The sequence below is a fragment of the Zonotrichia albicollis genome, chromosome 1 (genome assembly GCF_047830755.1).
Source record: "Zonotrichia albicollis isolate bZonAlb1 chromosome 1, bZonAlb1.hap1, whole genome shotgun sequence".
Lineage (NCBI taxonomy): Eukaryota > Metazoa > Chordata > Aves > Passeriformes > Passerellidae > Zonotrichia > Zonotrichia albicollis.
In genome coordinates, this window is record NC_133819.1 from 56,025,211 (window position 1) to 56,047,478 (window position 22,268).

Sequence of the window (22,268 nt, forward strand, 5' to 3'; positions counted from 1 at the left end):
TTTATGGTACATTTGACCTTTAATAATGGCAGTGATTTAATGTTCTACTAAAAGGCCATTATTGAGGTGGAGTGTCCATGTACCCAGAGGAACAGTCTGGGTTTTTGTTACTGAGCAATACTACTATTTTTAGGTAAGAAAAAGTTGCCTTTAGCAGCTTCCGAGTCTGGTGTTTCTTGATGGAGATGCTAATTTCCTAGAGAGAGAGCTCCAGGAACACAGCCTTTAAATATTGATGAAAATCAGGAGCTGTACCATCTCTGAAAAGAGACAGGCAAAGATGAAATTCAACATAAAAATACACTTAGCATCTTAGAGCTCCAGGCGTCTCTGGGTCTGTGCGGGGTCAGGCCAGCTCACTGCCACGTTCAGCTGTAAATATTGAGCACACCAACACGTCGGTGCCATGCAAGGGCTGCAGGTGGACTAACACAGGCGGCCCTCCAGCTCTTCACGCCTTCACCCTCACAGCCAGGATGTTGTGATGAGAGAAGCTGCTCTGGCTCCCAGGCAAGAGGTGAAGAGTTCCTGAATCCCTCGGACGCTTAGGACCAGAACCTTCCCCGTGCAGGGTAGGTGCCTTTCCCCAGGCAGCCACACAGACCGATGGGTCGGCAGCGGCACCGCTCCTGCCGCGGATGTTGGGGGAGCGGGCGGCACGGCCGCGCTCCCGCGGCCACACACGGCCCACGCTCACCCGTGCCCGGCCCCGCTCGGCCCGGCCGCCGGGCCCGCCCCGCCGCCGCTGGGAGCCCCCGGGGGCGGGGGAGCCGCTCCCCTGCGCGCCCGCCCCCGCTGCCGCCGCCGCCGCCCGAGGCTGGACGCCGAGGCATGAGAAGGAACCTCCCCGGCGGACGGGCTGAGGCGGGTTCGGGCCCTGTGTGGCTGCGCACCGGCCGCCCCATGCGGGCTCCGTCCCCCGCGGTCGCTCGCCGCTACTGCCGCCCGCGCCGGGATGGAGGCGCAGGGCAGCCGCCGGCGGCACCTCCCCGTCCTGCTGCTGTGGGGTAAGTGGCTGGCGGGGCCGGCCGGGGGCGTTCCGGCAGCGTGCGGTGCGGCTCGCCGCTACCGCCCCGGGACTGCTGCGGCGGGACCGCCTGGGCATCCTCGCGTGTGCGCGGACCCCGAGGGCAGCGCTTCAAGCCGTGGCGCGGGCCTGAAGTTCGGGGAAGGAGCGCCCCCGCTGTGGCTTGAGCATCGCTTTGGGAGAGGGTCTCCGGGCGTCCCTTGCCGGCGTGTCGGGACGCAGCGAGGATCGCTTTCCCTCCGGGGCTCTCCGTTCCGAGCACCGCGGCGGCTTCGCAGTGGGAGCGTTCCGGGCACGCAGCGGGGCCGTCGCTGCCTCGGGGCCGCCGGTCCCCTTCAGCGTCGCGCCGACGTCGCCGAGGGGAGTCCTCGAACAGGGCGTCCAGGCCCCAGGGAAAACGATCTCAGACTTCTCGCCTTAGTCAGGCTTTCCGTCCTGGATCCCCCTCGGGTTTTGGGGAGGTGTGTTTGGCTGTTGGGGAAGGTTTTTTCCTGCAGACTGAAGGACTCGTTCTGTTAGAGTAGTTGAGTTCTGAGCATGTAGTTATCAAGTGCAGGTATCCTTCAGAACTTTCTCTTAGAGTGCCTCGGCTGCTAGAAAAACTATTTTATTGCTCCTTGTCAGGTAGATTGTTTTGGGGCTCCCAGATTTAATGTCTTGTAGTCATCTAAAGTTGCCAGAACTCGGTTCTGATTATCTTCACTCAACACTAAACTAAGAGATAGAGTTGATTCCCTGTGAGTCACACTTAAGGGACAAAAATTCAGGCCTGGTACCTTTAGAAAATGTATTTGAGGACTTCAGGTCTTTGTTTGCTATTTTAGACCCCTTTCAAAGTATAAAATTGGTAAACACTGCATGTATTTCTATGAAAAAACCCACAAACAAATAGACAGTATTGACAGTGTTCAGTAGCATCATCCTTAGCTGGTCTGTTGAAAGAATGACATGTCAAATGCACAAGTTTCTGATTCTCTGTGGCTTGAGGACTTATAAAATCTTACCTTAGTTGCTCAGATTTCTGTTACTCCTCAGCTGAAAAGGAATAAAGAGATGGCCAACACTTGTCTTGATATGTAAAAGATGTATGCAGTCTTGAACTTAGGGAACTAGGCAATAATCTTTTTGTATGGGGAGACTTTTTGATGTTATGGTGTTTTTTGCAAAGAAGAATTCCCCACTGGAGATATATTTTCAGAGATTTACTAGAGTGAAGGACAGTGTCCCTGTGGCTCAGGAAGCTACAGATGGACATTTTTCACCAGAGAGGCACAGATAAATCAATTGTGCTAGATATTTTTAACTGTGCTAGTTCCATTCCTAGTAGAATAACACACACACAAAAGATTTTAAGAATATCTGTTAACTGATAATACATTGCTTTTGCTTGGAATTGGAAGGGTAGATATAATCAAGGACTAATGAAATGAGATTGATTTACTAGTGGAAAAACCTTAAGAGTTCTAGGATGTGAAATCAAGGGTTTTTAATAAGAAAAGCCTAAAGTGTTAGAAAACTAAATTTCTTTCTTGGGAATACAAATACAGTTTTAAAACTAGTTATTTTGGAAGAGTTTTTACTTTAAATGTATGATCATTCATAATTCACGCTTCTTTTAATGAAGGGGAGAGCTGTGACCTCTGCCATTTAGGTGAAACCACCATTTCTCAGTGTTGAGCTCACTGAAGGCAGTGGGAAACCTGTCTGGGTGGGGTGTGAGAGTGTTCTGTAACCTCAGGTGACTACTTTCTGTATCTTTCTGCCTAGGATGCTTGACACATTATCTCTATGCATAACTACTTGTGGTGTTGTCCATCCTTAGTGAGGATGGCAAAAATGCAGTGATTGTCGGAGAAGTTGGATTTGCTGAGTGTGGAGGAGAAGCAATGCATCAGCTGAGGTACTTGGTACCCAGGCATGCTATCAGTTTTATGAAGTGCAATGGCATCCAGAATGGGGCAGAGCTGGAAACACCTTCTGTCAGGTGAAATCTCTGATTTGCTCAGCAGAGCTGTAGATACTTAGAAGACACCTACTGACTTAAGAAATAATCTAAGAAATAGTGTTGTATTTACCATCATACCAAATTCTCTGACTATACTTCTATGTATGGAAACTAGGTAAGAAGAAACATAAGGGCTTGACCAGGACTTTTAGCAAAGTGGTTTTTTTACACAAGTCATTGTTTTGGAATCCCTGCCCAAATGTTTCTCCTTCATTCTTTATGTAAAACCTGCATTTCAGTATTACTATTTATATTTTGTTGCTGCAGGCCTCCAGCCGGGTAATAATTAGCATTGACTCCATGATTTGAGAAGGCTGATCAATCACTTTATTCTACTATGTCATACTATATCATCTTATACTATACTGTACTTATTAAGAAACTCGTAACCCTTGCAGACAGTCTGATAGAGCTCTGACCTACTTGGTCTATCCATCCAAACACCATCACCAGTGGCCGATTAAGAAATCACCCTTTGGTAAACAATCTCCATAACACATTCCACACGTGCACAACAGGTGCAGCACGTGGAGGTATGAATTGTTTCTCATTCTTTTCTCTGGTCTTCTCACAGCCTTCCCCAGGAAAATGCCTGGGGAAGTCTGTTGCTCTCTGAGGCCAGAGAACTGCTGTTGCAGTATTTGAGTTAAAAGATGCTACGAGAGTAAAGCTGGGTATTTTTAAAATTCTAGAGTAATCTTTCTCAATATATTTGTATAAACCTACATCAAGAGAGATGGTGTGACCCTTATCTGGAGCAGTTCTTGTATGCAGATTTCAAAGATAGTAGGTTTTTGCATTTCATAATGCTGTTTGCACAGAGGTTAGCCAAGCTTAGTGCTTTGGTCACAGGTGAGCAGCTGAACAGTTGGAAACAGCCTGGTCCCAATTACATTTTTACTTTCTGTTTTAAAGACTATACCTCATCTGCAAACAATAATGAAAAAACTGTGTATAAAAGTCCAAATTCTCTAAGGTCCTGAGCTCCCCTTGTGTGAAACATGTCATATGTAAGTCCTGAAGAGTTTGGATTCCAATGATAGAAAAAAAATATCCAACAGGAAACAATTTTAGCAGGTTAAAGTTTGAAAACCAAACCAAGGGGTTTTTTTTCCCCATTATTTTCTTATGAATATCATGCTGTTCTGCAGCTGCAAAGGGTGGAACAAAGAAAGGGAATACCATTGTAGGAGTTCTGAATTTAATAGACCAAGGCAAGTGTGTGTGGGTAAAACAAATAAACTTTTGCAGAACGGAACGTCTTATTCTGAGACCAACTACAGAGTTCTAACAAAACACTTCTCTACCAAAATGATGCTTCATATTCTAAAGATGTGATTGTCCACACAAGGCAAGCGGGAAGACAGGCAGCAGACCCCACCAACATCCATCCTGAAAGCAAAGCGTCTGGTGTAAATGCAGCCTGTGTTCCGATTTGCTGTTGGATCCAGGCATTCTTCCCACCACCCTTCACTCTGTTTGTGTCTCCTAATTCTTTTATTTGGGAAGGTGTCGATTCTTTCCTAAGATCTACATGTGCAACAAGGGACAGGTTCACACCAGTTCCCTTGAGAGGGTGAATGGCAGGACTGTCCCTGTAATGTCAAACGGACTGCAGGTGGTAGCACAGAGCGCTGAATGATCTCTCCAGCTCCAGCTTAGTCCCAGGCCTCAGGAGGAATGGCACTCCATGTTTTTAAGGTAACTCCAGGCTTTTAAACCCTGATTTACTGCAATGAGATCCAATCCTGGAGACCATTTAGCTAATGTAAACTCTTGCTCCTAAATTAGTAAGATCTTGCTATCTACATCCTCATTGAGGTTTTAAATACCTTTGGCGTCTCAGGACTCTGCCTGTAGGTTTGTTTTGCCTATGAGGCAAATCTCAAGAGACTAAGCAGTGGAGATTGACTTCTACACGGAGATAGGCAGGTGCTGTTCTAGGTGCAGATACACACAAACTGCATGATTTGAAGGAAAGGGTCTCGAGCTGAGCTCAAGGGGAGCTATGGGAGGTTTTGCCGGTTGAGTTGTGTTTAAACATTGCACCACCAGTAGTTTTTTGTACCATTTGTGTTTCAGTTTCTCCCACCTGTCTACTGGTCACTGAGATGATGCATGGCTTGGGTTGCAGATGAATCAGTTTCCAGTTTGCCTTACCAAGGAAAAAAATGGAATGAGTGGTCTCTTACAAAACACCATTTGCTACCATCTGTGTCTTGGCTACGGAAATTACTACTTGAGAGACGCTTGAAGAAAGCAAACTGTGCTTTCATTTGGGGCTCTGAGAGATTAATTTTCACAAGTATAATGAAGCTTGTTTTAATTCACACCCTTTTAGTTTAGTGAAAGCTGTTACATGAACCATTTTATTTCGGAACAGAAATTTAGTATTTTGTGTTTTATGGAAACAGCCTGTATTTTTTCTAAAATAAGAATCTCTTCGCAGCTAGGCTTTCATTGAAATAAACTGGAAAATATAAATGGAAAAAAAATCATATTATTTTAATGTGAATATATATGTAGAGCAACCTGAAAGCTGCTTGAAGGACTCTTTTGGGAAAATGTGCAAGTAGTAGGAAAGAAAGGAGTAGCAAAGTGGAATAGGAGAAAGGTGCCCTTTCAGAAGTTTATAGTCTTAATCTCCCTTCATATGTTGGCTTCCTCGAAACCAGTCTTAAAAGAGGAGACAGCTTTTTTCCTTGCTAAAAACCTCAAAAGAAAATGCAGTGGCACTGTTAGAAATGGTTCAAAGGGTGGAGAGGATTCCTTGTTCTCTTCAAAGCAGCTTAACATGATCTACCATCTTGTCTTGGATGAGTGGCATGCCTGCATAACAGCCCTTGGCATCAGTTTGTCTCCAGGAAAACAGAATTTTGCCTGTGTGGAGACAGATTGATGGCCTTCTGCAGATGGGGTGTCACTTGCTCCCCTATGATCTGAGCCAGAGGGACTCTCACCTGAAGAGGAAGATGTGGTAGGTGCTGCTGAGACCATAGCAGAGCACCAGGCTGATGAAAGCACATCTTGTTTGCATCTAACCAGGTTAAGCTGGGTGAGCAAAGGACTGTGCTGAAGCACTGGGCCCTACATTAAAGCATCTGTCTTAAGATTTTCACACTCTAATAAATGTGACTAATTTGCCTTTATTTTGCAGAGCGTTATCTGTGGTCAGTGTCAGAATAAGTAGTGCAATTAACATTGCCCTGTAATGACTGTCACTTACTGTGTGAAATAATTTTGTTTCCAAATGTCAGAAGTGACAGATCCCTTTTGCATCCTTTTGTGTCCAGAGAGATTCATCCTAGAGACTCTAATAGTTATAAAATATTATTTCATTGTTGTTATTGTGTCAAAAGACATAGTTTGAGGTTTGACAGGGTGTGCAGCCTTTTTTTGGGTGGCCCTCCTGCCTTCAGCAGAAAGGGGGCCAATTTCACAGCTGTAAAATGTTGTGAAGAGATGGGGTGATACTGGAACAGGAAATGGAGCCTTATAGAACTCATTCAAGTGGTCATCAATAGGACACAAATTTCAGGTTTCTTCTGCGACTTCAGCACTTGGACTTAAGCTTTGATCTGTCATCTTCCCTCTTGTTCACGCCCTGTGACTGGCTGTTCACCTGATGCGGCCCCTTGTAGTCGGTGTTGTCTGAGGAGCTGTGGCTGTCTCTGGGCTGCCCAGACACACATTCTGCAGCTGTGGGGTGGAGGTGGCCTTTGCTCGAAGGGGATCTCAGCCTTCACGTCAGGGCTTTGCTGTCTGGTAGCCACAGGGGGCTTGGAACAGATTTTCTCTTTATGCTTGTTTTTGGCAAGCGACTGCAAGTGTAATGCTGTCTCTCCACATCTCTTGAGTTCATGAGCTGTTCCAGCTTTACTCCTCAACGATCTCCATGTACCAAGAACATAACTAGTCCAATTTAATATTAGAAGAGGTTTCTTTAAATGTGTTTAGCCATGCGTATTGTAAACTAACACTGATAAAGCATTACGCTTATGTTTTCAAGAGAAACAGGAAAAATGAATTTTTCTTTTTCAGTGAAGAGATGCTCAAAGATTTTATTTCCATGGGGTTGTCAATTGTCATTCAGTATGTGTGAAATTGCCTCTATTCCTCTTTTATTTTTAGCTAGCACATCAATATTTAGTTTTATTATAAGCTATGTCTGTATTTCACGCAAAGTCAGAACTTACTGTATTGTGTTAAAAAATAATGTAAATCTCTTACTTTTGACAGTGGACCTAGGTAAATTTGCATTCAGGAATGGTAACCTTTGCCATTAGTAAATGTGGCTGCTGAACATAATTGCAGGGCTATGTTTTGGGGTGGGAATTTTTTACCATGAAACACTTAGTGATGCACAATGAAGTAGAGAAAATATTGCTGGAATAACCATTGGTACAGTTTTTATTTAAGTGGCTCCAGTGTAAACCAGAAACAGCAAAAAAGTCTAAGCATTGGAAAGTGGAAAAATGAAAATTAAGCTTCTCAAAATACTTGTTTTCTTTCTGTACTTCAATATTTTTTGGAAAGAAATGTTAGTGCTTTTTTTCTTGGATTTAAATATTTTTAAAAATTGGGAGAGGAATCTCTCTCTGTGAAGTAATGTGACATTTTGGACTTCTTATTTTCAGTGAGTTTTAGTTAAGGTGGGTTCTAACTCCTCTTTGTCTTACCTTCCTGATGGAGCAGTACAAAACAGGTGGAATGTGTAAATGCAAGACCAAAAGGATGCTTGTTGCTATATGTCTCATGCTGTTCCATGGCAAATATGCCTGTGCAATATTTACATTTTATTTTCCTCCCAGCTACTTCATACTTTATCATGCAGTGATTCAGAAAACAAAAACTTATCAAAGCTCTAAAAAGTGTGGATAGGAACAATGTAAAATAAGCACCTCTTGCAGGGAATGGGGGATTCTTGCAGTCATGAAATGTACACTGGAAATCTTTATGAAGAGTATCTGCCTTGAAGTAGATGTTCTAGGCTTAGTCTATAAATTATTGTAAGACCTTCTCCACCTTCTTCTACAGAAGATCTGGAAGATGTGAGGAATTCCTTCTGGTGTCAGAGTGTACCACTCCACAGCTGTATAAATAAATTAAGCTCTTTGTAACTTCATGAGTGAAAGTATTGTTGACACATTTGCAAAACTAGAGGGAAGGGAGTATTCTCCTTTTTAGTTATTTCTTGCATGATTTCAAAATCCTTAGGATTTCCCTCAGGCTTTAGGTGAAAGTTTGTCTGTCATATGGGAGCAAAGCCACAGAAAATCTCAACCTTAGATCATCTCTAAGGCTGTGAAGCTAGGCAGATTTAGGTAAACTGTTTCATGGGCTGATAATGTTGGAGCTAAGCAAGCCCTGATCTAAAGGTGAATATAGAGAATAACCAATATTGTTTAGTTGAATCTGCTGTTGGCCAAGGCCGAGCCCATCAGTGGCAGTGGGAACACTTCTGACATTACATAGTTATGATGGGGAAAAAAACTGCTGCAGAACAGCAGATAGAAGCGTGGAGTGAGAACATGTGAGAGAAGCAACCCTGGAGAGTGCAAAAGGAGGGGGAGGAGATATTGCAGGAACCAGGGCTGAAGTTCCCCTGCAGCCTGTGCTGAATACCAGGGTCAGGCAGCTGTGCCCCTGCAGCCCTTGGAGAATCACACGGTAGCAGAGATCCACCTACAACCCCTGGAGGGCCCCATTCCCAAAGGAGGCTGTGGCCTTGTGGGAAGTTTGCAGGCTCCTGGCAGGACCTGAGACCCAGAAGAAGGACCCACTCTGGAGCAGTTCATGAAGAACTGCAGCCTGTTGGTGTGACTCATGTTGGAGAAGTTTGTGGAGGATCATCTCCTGTGGAAGGGATACAGCACTGGAGAAGGGAAAGAGTATGAGGAGTCGTCCTGAGGAGGGAGGAGTGACAGAGACAATGCATGATGAACTGTCTGCTGCCCCCATTCCCCATCCTCTGCACTGCTCCAGGAGGAGGAGGAGGTAGAGAAATTAGAAGTGAAATTAAGTTTGGGAAAAAGAGAGAGGTGGGGGGAAGGTATTTCAAGAATTGATTTTTATTTCTCATTAACATACTCTGATTTTAATTGGCAATAAATTAAATTTATTTTACCCTGTTGGGTCTTTTGCCCATGATGGTAGCTGTTAAATGATTTTTTCCTGTCCTTGACCCATGAGCGTTTAATTATATTTTGTCTCCTCCTGTCCAGCTGAGGAGGGCTGTGATAGAGTGGCTTGATAGGCACCCAGTGGAATGATTTACTCCAGTAGATTGGACTAAGTAATCTCCTATGCCAGAATCTGCTGCTTTGCAGTTTCCTCTATACCTGTATACACCTATGAAAAATTACGATGTAGAGGGATCATGCTGCCATGCAAGGATCTGTTTTCAGTGTTTATTCCTTGGAGCGAGGGTTTTGTTGTGAAAAGCCACTCACACCTACTATGAGCAGGTGCATGTACAGCAGTATAAGTAGACATGTGAAGCTCAGAAGTTTTGTTAGTGTTTCATTGTTCTTATGAGTTCTTTATGGCAGCATGTAATTTAAAAGGTTCTGTGATCATGTAGGTGAGTATCCAGGGCTCTGGAACCCTGGTAGTCAAACTAGACTGCTGAAGAGAAATATCCCACATTTGGATGGTTAGGCCAACTTAATTTTTCATAGTTGGCATAGAATTGAAAGAAAACATGACTTCACTGGAATGATGTTGGATGTAATGCCTCAACATGGTAACATGTAACAGCATTAGGAATCTGTGAGATGAGTACATGCAGCATCAAGAGAAGGGGGATGTGCAGGGTGGGAATTTTTGTCATCTGGTCAGAAAAGAAAAAAAAAATTCCCAGGCCTTCTATGATTGTAGTATCTTGATTTAAATATTCTGCCTGTCAAGGGAAGAAGGGACTTTAAGTGTCTTCAAGTATCCCATGGTTTTAAACACTTCCTCAGGAGGGAGTGTGCAGTGACCCTTGTCTGTGAAATCTTCATGGGTCATTTCCCCTTCCCAAAGTTATTAAAAAAAAAAAAAGGGTTGCTTCTTTCTTTAAATAACTTTCTTCCCAAAGTTATAAAAAAAAAAAAGTGGACATCTCTTTCAGGCTACCTCACTGGAGCAAACTGAAGTCTCTATTGGCCTTGAGGGACTGGTGTTTCACACTCTTTCACAGGTGGTTAGGTATGGAATAAAGTCTATATTGTCCTGACTTTTTTTCCTTATTATAGGGAAACCTTACATCACATCACATTTTCTTCTCTGTTTTCCTGCCTTTTTGACTAATGATAGGCATCTGGATTGCAATAACGAGCAGCCATTACATATATCAAATATGTGCATCCAGGTGATCATGTGATACAGTGTCAAGCTGTGTTCCTAGATGCAGATGGCCAGCTTCAGGGGCTGTCACAGAGAGATGATGTTCTTCAGTTGCTTTGGTCACATTTTCTGAGAGGAGATAATGGTGAAATGGGTACTGGCACCAGACTGCTGCTGGCTCACACTGTAGTTATGACTGATACTGGTTTCTGCTTGTGACCTTAGACAGACTTCTTACTAGTTCTGTCATTATTTCCACAGTTCATGTAAAATGGAGACCTCAGTACCTCACAAGGCTGTAGTCAACCTGAAGAAGTAGAGATGTTTAGGGGGTGAAAAAAAGATTTTCCACTTCCATTTGTGAGAAGTGTATTTACCTGTAGTCATAAATCGTGAAGAGATGCAGTCTCATTTGTCTAGATGTTACACACTTATATGGCAACTACTGTATGCTGAGACTTAGAAGACCAGGTCTTGCCAGCAGAGGTTAGATAAAACCAGGAGCACAAAGCCTTTGGCACGCCTATAGATACATGGTGAATAACAGTCTTTGCCTTATGTCCTAGTTGATGCACACAGAAGTTAATTCAGTGGATTTGGGTTTGTTAGGAATGTTGTGCTTGCTTCTGCTGGCTGTAGGCACCTCCTGATGTGTGTAATCATGTGGAGCTCTCTTCCTTCCACCCTATATCATAGAATAACCTGAGTTGGAAGGGACTCACAAGAATCATTGAAGCCCAACTCCTGGCCTTGCACAAGACAGCCCCAAGAATCACACCATGTACCTGAAGGTATTGTCCAAATGCTTTTTGAACTCCTTTAGGCTTGGTGCTGTGACCACTTCCTGGAGGAGCCTGTTTCAGTGCGCATCCTCTAGGTAACGAACCTTTTCCTAATAATCGACCTAAACCTGCCCTAAGACAGCTTCAGGCCATTCCCTCAGGTCCTGTCACTTGGCACCTCAGAAAAGAGATCAGTGCCAGGCCTTCCGCTTCCCCTCATGAGGAAGTTGTAGACCACCATGAGGTCTCTCCTCAGTCTCCTCCATGCTCAACAAGCCAAGTGACCTAAGCAGCTCCTTGTATGGCTTCCCCCTTTCACCATCTGGACTTCAGCGAAGCCTTTGACACTGACTCCTATAGCATGCTCCTGGAGAAGCTGGCAGCCCACAGCTTGGACAGGTGCAGTCTTTGCTGGGTTAAGAACTGGCTGGATGGCTGGGCCATGAGAGGTGTGGTGAATGGTGTTGCAGCCAGTTGGTGTCTGGCTCCAGTGGGACTCCCCAGGGATCAGTGTTGCACCCAGTTTAGTATTTTTACTGATGATCTGGTGAGGGGATTAACTCTACACTTAGTGAATTTATGGGTGACACCGAGTTGGATGCAAATGTCAATCTGCTGGAGGATAGAAAGGCTCTGCAGAGGGATCTGTACAGGCTGGATCAATGGGTCTGAAGTTCAACAAGGCCAAGTGCCAGGTCCTACACTTTGGCCACAACAATCTCATGCAGCGCTGCAGGGTGGGGCAGAGTGGTTGGAAACCTGTCTGATGAAAAAGGACCTGGGGATACTGGTCAGCAGCTGGACATGAGCCAGGATGGCCGAGAAGGCCAATGGAATTCTGGTCTATATTGGAAGTAGTATGGCCAGCAGGAGTAGGCAATTGATTCTCCCTTGTATCCAGCCATACTTTGAGTGCTGTGTGAGTTTTGGGCCTCTCACTTCAAGAAGGACATTGAAGTGCTAGAATGAGTCCAGGGAATGGCAGTGGAGCTGATGAAGGGTATAGAGGACTCCTGTGAGGAATGGCTGAAGGAGCTGAAGTGTTTAGCCTGGAGAAAGAGAGGCTCAGGGGAGACCTTATCACTCTCTACAACTGCCTGAAAGGAGGGTGTAGCCAGAGGGGGTTGGTCTCTTCTCCCAGGTAACCAGTGACAGGATGAGAGGACACAGTCTTCAGCTGTGCCAGGGAGGCTTAGGTTAGAATTTCTGGATGTTAGGAAGAATTTTTTCACAGAAAGGGTGATTTGATATTGGAATGGGCTGCTCAGGCTGTGTCGCTGTCCCTGAAGGAGTTTATGGATAGATTGGATGTGGCACTTACTATTCTGGTGTAGTTGATGAGGTCATAGTTTGGAGTCAATAATCTCTGAGATCTTTTCCAATCTAGCTGATTCTGTGATCTTTTCAGTCCTCCTTTGGATGCTTTCTAATAGCTTAATGTATTTTTTATGTTGTGGTGCCCAGAGCTTCGCGCAGGACTTGAGGTGAGGCCACAGCAGCACAGAGTGGGACAATCACCCCAGGACTGGCTGATGATGCTTTTCTTGTTGCTAGATGTCATCTTAAACTGTTTCTAATTCCACAGATTTCTTTTTAGTCTAAAAACAAATGTACTCCTCTTACCCTTTCTCAATTTTGCTTTCGGGAACGATGGATCTCGAGTCAAGGATCACATTTGTGTATTCCGCTTTTGTAAAAGTGTGAAAGAAGTTTACTTCAAGCAATTGCTTCTGCTCTTGTTGTATTTAGTGTATTCACTGTCTGAAAGTCAGTGGCTATAAAAAAAGTACTTTACATTTCAGTTACGTACTGTTTCATTAAAAACGTAATGGGACAGAAAAGGCTTGAAGAAAACATGGTTACATTTCAGGTTGAGTCATGCAATTTCCAGCATAATACAGATCTTAGTGTACAGCTGAGAAATCCCTTCACAAGTTAGTTGTTGAACTGGTAGGTTTAATTTAATATTCATTTGATAAATTATTAGTTATTAATAAAGAAAAAATATTTTATTAAAATACTGGTTATGTATTTATTTAAATAGATCATACCAGTTTCGAAGTAGTAGAAAACCCATCCAGCACTTCTAGAAGTAGACAGACTGTTCAGAAATTGTTCCTCATTCTTAATATACTGCCAGCAGTGATTTAAGTACTTCAAAAAACAATGTAAAGGACATTAATTTTTATTGCTACTCTGAAAGATTTTCAGTTAAAGCATGAGTTCAGAATAATGGTCATATTGCTTTGCAGTCACAGGAAACCTGGGGAACTCTGTACCAGCATGTCGAAACAGTTGATACCCTCTGATGCATTCCCTGTTGATTTCTAGTGATGAAAAGGCTTCATTTGCTTCCTCTCATGCTTTTCTTGCTCTGCAGGATGAAGACTGTAATGTTCAAAATAGTCAACAGTCTGAAATTACCTTCGCAATTTAAAAACAATAATGTAGTGCCTCAAACTGTGATAAAGTAAGGATTGAGCTGCCCTTTTAGTTTTGTATATTATATTTCTATGGCTATATATGCATCTTCCGTACTATTGACACAAGGGATAAAATGAGCATTAAAAAGAGCTTCAGCATCAAAACTGGGCATAATGCAAAGCTGAATTCCATGTTATGCTAGCTCTCAAGAAAACTACTTGAACACAGAGACAGATCAGTGCATCCTGCCAACTGATTTACCTTGCTCCTGCCTCCCCATACGCTGAGACACATTTTCTTCTGGGCCAATTTTGAATGCAAGTGTGACACTTCTTTCAAGTACTATATTTATTGCAAGCTTCTGTTTATTCCTGGCATCCTTCCTTTGTGTTGAGTTCCTGTCATTGCCTGTCTCTGTGAACTTCAGTTGCCTCACTTCCTTGGTTGCTTTCACACTGTGTGATGTTGTTCTTGTGTCCTGTTCCCCTCTCCCCATCCCATTCCTCTTATGAAGTGTCAGAAGGACAGTTGGTAGTTGAGAACAAAAGATGACCTTCTGAGCCTTGTATATTGTGCAGAGAGTTATTTAAAGAGTGACAGGTGTTTAGTTTTTGTACCAATACCATTATTTTTCCTTTCCTTCCACTTTTATAGTGGCCTCTGGGCTTTCCCATCAAGTTGTAGGATTTCTTAGCCTTTGCAGAGTGTGTCATGTTTTGGACATGTATATTTGACTTGACCGTAGTAGATGAGTTTTAGAAAAGTCTTTGGAAAGCAACCATGTGATGCTTGTGTTAGCTCATCTTATCCTTCTTCATTTGGACATACCCTAGTGAAATGAATCTCTTAAAATTATGAATATCCAGGAAACAGATAATAAAGAAAACCTATGCCAATTGTAACCAATTTTTTTAATGTAGCAGAATGCCTCTTGACATTGTGTGAGAGCACAGGAGAAGTAATTTCCATGGGTAATTTCTTTTGCATTAGTTACCCTGAAGTGTCTGCATTCTTGCTAGAGCACCTGTAATGATATGGCTTGGGATTTGCATAAAAGTCTGTTGAATTTTACATGATCTTTGGTCATACCTGTGCAACAGGCTACATTAAAACACCTGGAGAAACATTAGGCTGCTGTGAGATTGGCTTATTCAGTATTTCAATTCAGGTTTATAAGAAAATGTGAGTATTGAGATTTTATCAGTATGACAAATTGAGATTTTATCAGTATGACAAATATATATAATATTAATAATAGAGTAATCATCTCTCGCTTATATTTCCAACAGATCATATGTGCATGATTGCAGAGCAGCAATTCCCATCTCAAACTCTGATTTTACTTGCTTTTGTGAACTGTATGTCAGGACAGTTCTTGCACAGTTATGTGCCTGCTATCAGTGAAACTTCAAGTTCTGCAGGGAGGCAGCTGTTTGGTTAGTACATAACTTCCAATGGAGATCTGTCCTAATGTAGATAAATATTAGATGATGGTAATTGGCAGGATTTTCTTTAGACATAGAGAGGTAAGCTCTTGACATGAGGTATAATGTATAATAATAATAAGGTAAAAATAATGATAATGTATAATAAGGACTTGAAGTCCTTATACATTTTTTTGCTTATAAAAATTATGATTGAGAAAAATGAGATTTTGAATAAACATCACAAATTTTTAAAAATATGCACAATATTACACTGTTGTAATTGCTGGTTAAAAGGCACATAGAGTAGTTTTATCTGTTAAAATAAGAATTATTCTGAGAAAGCATGGGAGCCACTCAAAATGTCTTACTATATGCTGTCAGTAACAGCATCTTGAAGAAACATTCAGACAAGGGGAAAATGGTAACATTTCACTCATATATTTACACAAGATTTTCGGAATTGTTCTTAAAACATGTTTGGAGAAAGGTGGAGTAGGGAGAACACATAGCAATTCATATGCTGCTTCAGATTTATTGAAGTAGTTGCAAGACAGACATTCAATGCTTCTTTTAAGCCTCTGGGAAAAACACCAATGAATAGTAACAGTATAAAAGAAAAATAAACATTGAGCAATATTTTTCCATTTCACAGAAAAAAGCTTATATACTTAACAAAATTACAGGACAGTTACCCTCTCATATATCCCAGTTGTGAATTTATGGATGGCTATGAATCTCATTTGAACTCCTTTTTTAGTGTCAGAATGACAAAAAAGGAAAAAAATATCATCCTAGGTCTTCACTACAACCTCTTATTATCTGCTCTCTACTCTCCTTTTACAAAAAGGAGATCTGTAAAAAGAGAGTAGAGTAGATAATAAGAGGTTCTAGTGAAGGTCTAGGATGAGATGTTTTATATACATACAATATCTTGAAGAAGGTTGTGTTTAAAAAAATGGGTTTTTTTTCCTCAGTTTTCTTATTTTCCATTACTCTCTCCTACTTTGTTTATCTTCTCATGTTCTTTCCAAAGGCCTTTCAAACCTACTTTTCCTCATCCTTCATTTGATTATACTTGCTTCACCTTTTGCTCTGGCTCTAACCTGGTTGTTCCCTTCCCATCTGATTCAGCTGATGCTAGGGATGATCGCACGTGCTGCTACCGCGTATGGAGAAAAAAAGTAAGCACTTCTTCAGGCAGCTACTACAGTTAAACTGAACCTCCTTTCATCTTCCTAAGTGTTAGTTTTGGTGGGAGTGTATGCCAACTGTTCCATTTTGGGGTCTTGGTAACACCTTTCAACACTGACCCATTTTGCTCCTTCTATGAATCTTCTAATGAGAGATGTCATGACATCAGCCTTCCAAGAAAAAAGCTGAGCTTGTTCCATCTTAAAAGAGCTACTGGAAAGTTTCTGTGCAAACTATCAAGGCCAGCATGCCATAGTCTCCTGATTAAATCTTTGTTGAGTATCTCAGAGCAAAGAAAATAGAGTGGTGTGTGGTAATCTGAATGGCTGTTTTACCCTTCTCTGAAGGTATCTGGAATCTTTTGGTTGAGAATAGGTGAAAAACATCCTGTGTTACTTTGTTATGACCAGATCAAAAAATGCAAAAAGCACATTTTCTTGGGGGCAGGAGGATTTGTGAGCACTGACCTATAAGTCTTTATTCAGTATTTGGTTTTTCACAGCTTTCCTCACTGCTGCTTGGGGCAGTCTGGTTCTTTCTAGTTGTAAACCCTCTCTTGTGTTGCTGTGGTCTTGTGAGGACTGCTGCAGCCATAACCATAAAAGATCTAGAGCACAGTGATACGAATTGATAGAATAAGAATTGGGGGTGCAGTCTGTGATCTGCCAGGGGAGTACCTGGGGTATCTTTGTGTGCCCTACACTGATTACCTAGAATGGGTGGGTTCAGATTCATTGTAAAGCACCTACTTTTAATGTGGTCTTCACTCTTCTGCGGTCAATAAGGCACATTTTCAAATCAAGATTCAAGAAAAACAGGGATTCAATCTATTTATTAGTCTGTCTGCTAATAGTCTGGAAAGAAAGTGTTCTATTTGTGAAAGAGATACAGTCATCAGGGTGTATTATGGAGTTTCATCCCTGTGTGTTTGGATGCATGACAATTTTCCGATGCGTGGATTCCTGCTCTTCACAGTACATTCTGGCTCATTAGTAACTAAGACAGAGATTAATGCTTTTTTGGAAGAAAAATATGTTCCTTAGAAGGATCTGAATTCTTCTCTTATGCATGTACAAAATAATTTTCAGTTAACTCAGTTGACAGCTTGGCACATCCAAGTGACCATGGTCCAGATTAATGATTGGTACTGATACTCTGCTTATGTACATCTTGATTTGTTTTACTGGAGTGCCATGTATTGCATAAACAGGGAGGCACCCATCTGTGTAAAATTATTAATTTAATTTGTGATGTGAGGTTAACACTATAAAGATTTGTCAGCAATTTTATTTTTCAGTGAGACATCAAAAATAATTGAAGCCATGTCCCTCTTAGCTATTCCAAAATCCTGGGTGTGGCCGGAGCTGTGCAAACACAGTGGGCTTCTGTTAATTTAATCCATCTGGATATACTGAAAATCACTAATCAGAATGCTTATTCTGTTGGTATAGTCTGTTTCCATTTGTTTTCTCTTCCAATATACCTGTTTTAGTCTAACTTCTGCATAAGAAGCTTATAGGTTTTGATTGTAATGTTTTTCAAAATGTGTGACTTCACTGTGCAAAAGCTGGAGACTTAAACACATCAACATCTTTTAAGGAGAAGAGTACACAATTAATTATGGTTGTGTTTGCTCAACAATGAAAGAATTTGTTTTTCTCTACATGTTAGAATGTGCAGTACACTTATGTTTTGAGTGTGTGTGTTATCTTCTTCAACTTTTTGACCCAAACTTCTTAAGAAGATTTAAATAAAAACTGCCCTGCCCATAATCCTTAATATTAGAAACTAGAGGAAGGAGTGGTATATAGAGACCCATAACAAGTCTGACTCAGCCATTTAAAGAATAGATAAAAGGAATTTAAAAACATAATGTTCTCTAAATGTTCATTATTTCTTTCAGACATATTCTTTAAGAAAACAAACTAACGTTTGAATAGGCATTTTGAATATTCTGTTATTATAATGTAGTTATCCTCTACTTGGCTTTAATTACACTAATCCTTTTATAGAAGAGTGTGGAGGTATCTAACTCATCTCTTTTTTTTTTCCCTTCCTAGTTAATGGTCTAATGACGCTGGGATTCACAGGTGAGTCTTAACTCAAAAATTCAAGCTTTTGTTTCTGTTTTGCTAATGGTTGACCTTTGAGAAACACTTCCATCCTATCTCATCTCAATTAGTCAATTGTCATGCATTTTTTTTACAACTGGTCTTATCCATTAGCTGTATGCAAGAGGGTGTTTTGTAGTGTTTTGTAATGGTCATTCTCAATATATTTACACAAGATTTTCAGAATTGTTCTTAAAACATTTTTGTTTTAAGGTGCAGTCTTACAGTGATGATTAATTTGCAGAATTATCCATGATTTTGACCTCTTTTGGTCATGGATTTAGACAGAAACTCTTGTGTCATCAGATTGGGCTCAAATGACTCTGATGGAGGTTTTTTTTTTTTTAATGACCCTGCAAAATATTGAAATTTTAAGTACAGACAAGCAGAAATACCAATGGCATGGAAAATCCATTTAAACATGGAAGGGGCTGGAGTAAATTGTCAGCACACGTGACATAGTGGAAGAAAAAATTGTGCTGTGTTGGATTTGGTTATAAATCATATGATAGCTGGTTGTTTAGAGTACCCTGCCAGAAAAAGCAGCTTTGCGTAACGTTTGTCAAAGCATCAGTGCAGGATTTAAATTGTGAGCTGTGCAATTTTTGGATGTGGTTTTGAATTGTGCACAGCTTTAGCATTCATCTGCAAGTCTGTCTGTGGAAAGTGTAACAGGTAACTGCTGCAGCTGCCCAATGAATCAACATGAACACTTAAGTAGGCAGGATCCATGTTATCATGTTAACTTCTCATGGATAAAATTATGCTGCCCTTGTGTGATAATTTTTACCATTTTTATCAATGGTGGGTAATTATAGTTCTGACTTTTTGCCAACATGGATAAAGGCTTCATGGCAGCTTTAAGAGCCCTGACAGATATGATGAAGGAGGATTAGGTCCCAGTGAGTGAGCCATACACCTGTAGAGGTGTGTGGTCTGTAGGAAGTTGTAGACTTATGGTTTCAGGTGCAGCACAGGCTGTCCTGTTGTGGGCCAGCTGCTCTTGGCAACTATGTGAAAGCAATGTGTTTATTTGGGCAGATGAGATTTGTCATACAGCATCACGGAGAGAGTGACCACCACCTAAGGAGTCTACTGTGATACCTTCAGTGAAATTAGGAGGTGCTCCTGCCCAGGCTCCAAAGGAGCCAGCTCCTTCCTGAGTGAAATGATGTTCGCTCAAGCCTGTTTCATAATCACATGCCTCATTTCTAATAGAGATACTCAAGCTTCTGAGTATCTGATGGCTGGGTTGTGATGTGAAGCTTGAGACTACTCATCTTGCCTTAGAGTTTGCAGTTTTCTTTACTAGATGGTAACGAACGGGGCCATGAGGACTTCTCTTCTTACCAAGCAAAGTCCTGCCTGATTTTGGCTTCAGGCGATGTTTGGCTGTTACCACACAAAATTAGAACCACCAGCTCTTTTCAGCAGTGATAGGATCCTGCTTTCAAAGTAACTTATAGAAGCAAAAAAAATACCTCTTCTCCCTGGTGTAAACATGTTCTCAGTAAAATTTTTTTTTAGGAGTAAATGGTCTGTTCTCCTTAAAAAAAGCTGTTCCTGCAGAATTCTTGGGGGGATTCCCTGATATACCAGTTTGTTTTAGGGTTGCAGTTTTGTTCAGGTAAACACATTTCTTGAATTTGAGCTACTGTGAAGGGAAAAAAAAATATGACTAATTTAATTCAGGCATTTGTATTGAATATGTGAATATACATATATTTACAGATAATTTTCAATGTTAATGCTTTTTTTTAAACATGGTCAAAATGGTGGCATCTGTAGAGGTAAAGCAAGATGTTTAATGGCTTGATCAAAACAAAATGTTTCAGCCTTATCAAAATCAAACACATTAGTCTGAAGAGAATTTTTTCAAAATTTCAATTTTATAACAAATATTAAAATATTATCTTTGTACTCCAGTGCAGGCATGTGCTGAGTGAGAAAAACATTTGGCTGGTTAAATATACTGGAGTTGCCATTATAGGTTGAAAAAGTTACAGGCTTGCTTAAGTCAAGGATAACTCTTTCTTTGCAAGTAGCTATATGCTGCAATTTTAGCATTTGATAATTGCAGATTATTCTTAAAATTATCGAATTGTTTATGTTGGAAAAGACCTCTATGGTCATTGAGTCCAGCTGTTACTCCAACACTGCCAACTCCACCACTAAAATTCGTCCCTAAATTCTGCATCTACACATCCTTTAAATACCTCCACGGGTGGTGGCTCAACCACCTCCCTGGGTAGCCTGTTACACCTCTTTTGGTGAAGAAATTTTTCCTAATATCTAATTTAAACCTCCATTGGCACTTTGAGTTGATCTAGTGCTTGTTACTTGGGAGAAGAGACCAAACCCTGCCTGGCTACAACCTCCTTTCAGGAAGTTGTAGAGAGCAATCAGGTCTCCCCTGAGCCTCCTTTTCTCCACACTTAACAATCCCAGGGTCCCCCAGCTGCTCCTCACAGGACTTGATCTCTGGATAATTCCTTTAGTGGCTATACTAAAGAAAAAGCTTTGATTGTGGAAATTCACACCCTTTAGCTGGTAAGACATACAAGTATTTCCAATGTTAAAGTAATTTCACCGTAATATAGGTAGTTGAATGTGATGCATGTGTGTAAGCTTGAAAAGTGCTTTTTACACTGAAATGTGGGATTGGGAGATCCAGTTAGCTTTTAACTAAAAATGCAAATGGATGGTAATGAGTTAATATGAGTAGTAGCTAAGTAAGATTAGAAAAGTGATTAGGTAGGTTCCTCTATGCTAGATTTAAAAGGCAGTACTATATATGATAACCATTAGTTTTTTATACAAAGTTATGTTTTTAACATATTTATGTAAATACATGTTTTGTTTATTTTCTAAAAGTGCTTAGAAAATTAAATGTTAAGCCTATGAGAATGTAAATGGCATATTGGACTGTGTGAACAAATTTGAGTGATGTGCTTGTGCTTCTATTTCAGTGTTTGTGATTAAAGGTGCATCTGATGTTTCCTAGGTGCACGTCAACAGAGTGAGCTCTGCAATGAATCTCTCATGTTAGAAAAGTTGCCTGCCTGTGGAAAATCCTTTGAAGAGATGATGAAGAGAGTGGACTCAAAAAAGTGGTGTAACCTTACAGAATTTATCATGTAAGAGTTAGTTTTGGTTTTAATATTTCTCCCCTAATGCATATAAAATATTTATGTTCCAGAATATAGAAAACCTTCTGTATTTTGTTGCCCCTTGCAGAGGGCTAAGCTGCCACTCTTGAGCCCTGCAGTGATGCCATGTGCACACAGAGACACCTGGCTCTTAACTCAGTGTGCAAAATAGTCTACTTTAATGAAAACTAACCAATGGGCTATTTAATACTAGCTGCTATTGCATTACCTCAGGCAGTTGTGTTTACATTTAGTCTATATTTCCGTGCCTTTTAAGCAAATGTTCTGTAACTAATCTCTTCTGTGAAACCACTAAAGCAATAATGCTTTTAGAATCATGCTGTTCTCTTGACAGGAATGCAGTTCCCTCTTCTGATTTCCTTTTCTTCAGTAAGATGACATTCTTTCAGTAATTCACCTCACGTGAAATTATCCAGATTTAAAGTGATTTGTCCTGTTGAACCTGCTGTCATATACTTCTTTGCCTGCCAGCTAGCATGGAGAAAGCGTGCACCACCCATTCTGTTTGGATGTCTAAAATACTGCAAGACTGACAGTCGTGAGGGTGGCATTATTATTCTCTAATCTCTTTTTCCTGTTCCAAAGTTATGGGAAGTATTTAAACATCTCTCTATAAAGCTGCACACTTCAAATTTGGATCTGAAAAAAGCTCACAGGGTTTGTGAAATTGGTGGCATTTTTGGCTTTGTGGAACATCTGCTTCTTTAGACCATGTCCGCTCATGCATAATGCCTGGTTATCGGAAGTGCTGAGTACCCTCCACACCAACTGAAATTAGAAGCAGCTGCAGGTGTTCAGCACT

The 22,268-nt window shown here is 41.3% G+C and overlaps 1 protein-coding gene across 2 annotated transcripts in view; it reads left to right on the top strand.

Moving 5' to 3' along the window:
• Positions 1–235: 235 nt before the first annotated feature.
• RAMP3 (receptor activity modifying protein 3) overlaps positions 236–22,268 on the top strand; it is a 43,165-nt gene continuing 21,132 nt past the window's right edge. The window contains exons 1-3 of one of the 2 annotated variants that reach the window (XM_005487017.4): positions 236–572; positions 18,246–18,275; positions 21,301–21,433. In XM_005487017.4, coding sequence (XP_005487074.1) covers positions 18,257–18,275; positions 21,301–21,433 — 152 coding nt within the window. In that variant the 5' untranslated portion in view covers positions 236–572; positions 18,246–18,256. Of the gene's footprint in view, positions 573–611; positions 1,008–18,245; positions 18,276–21,300; positions 21,434–22,268 lie in introns of those variants that run through there. The other variant, XM_005487016.4, reaches the window with a different exon arrangement.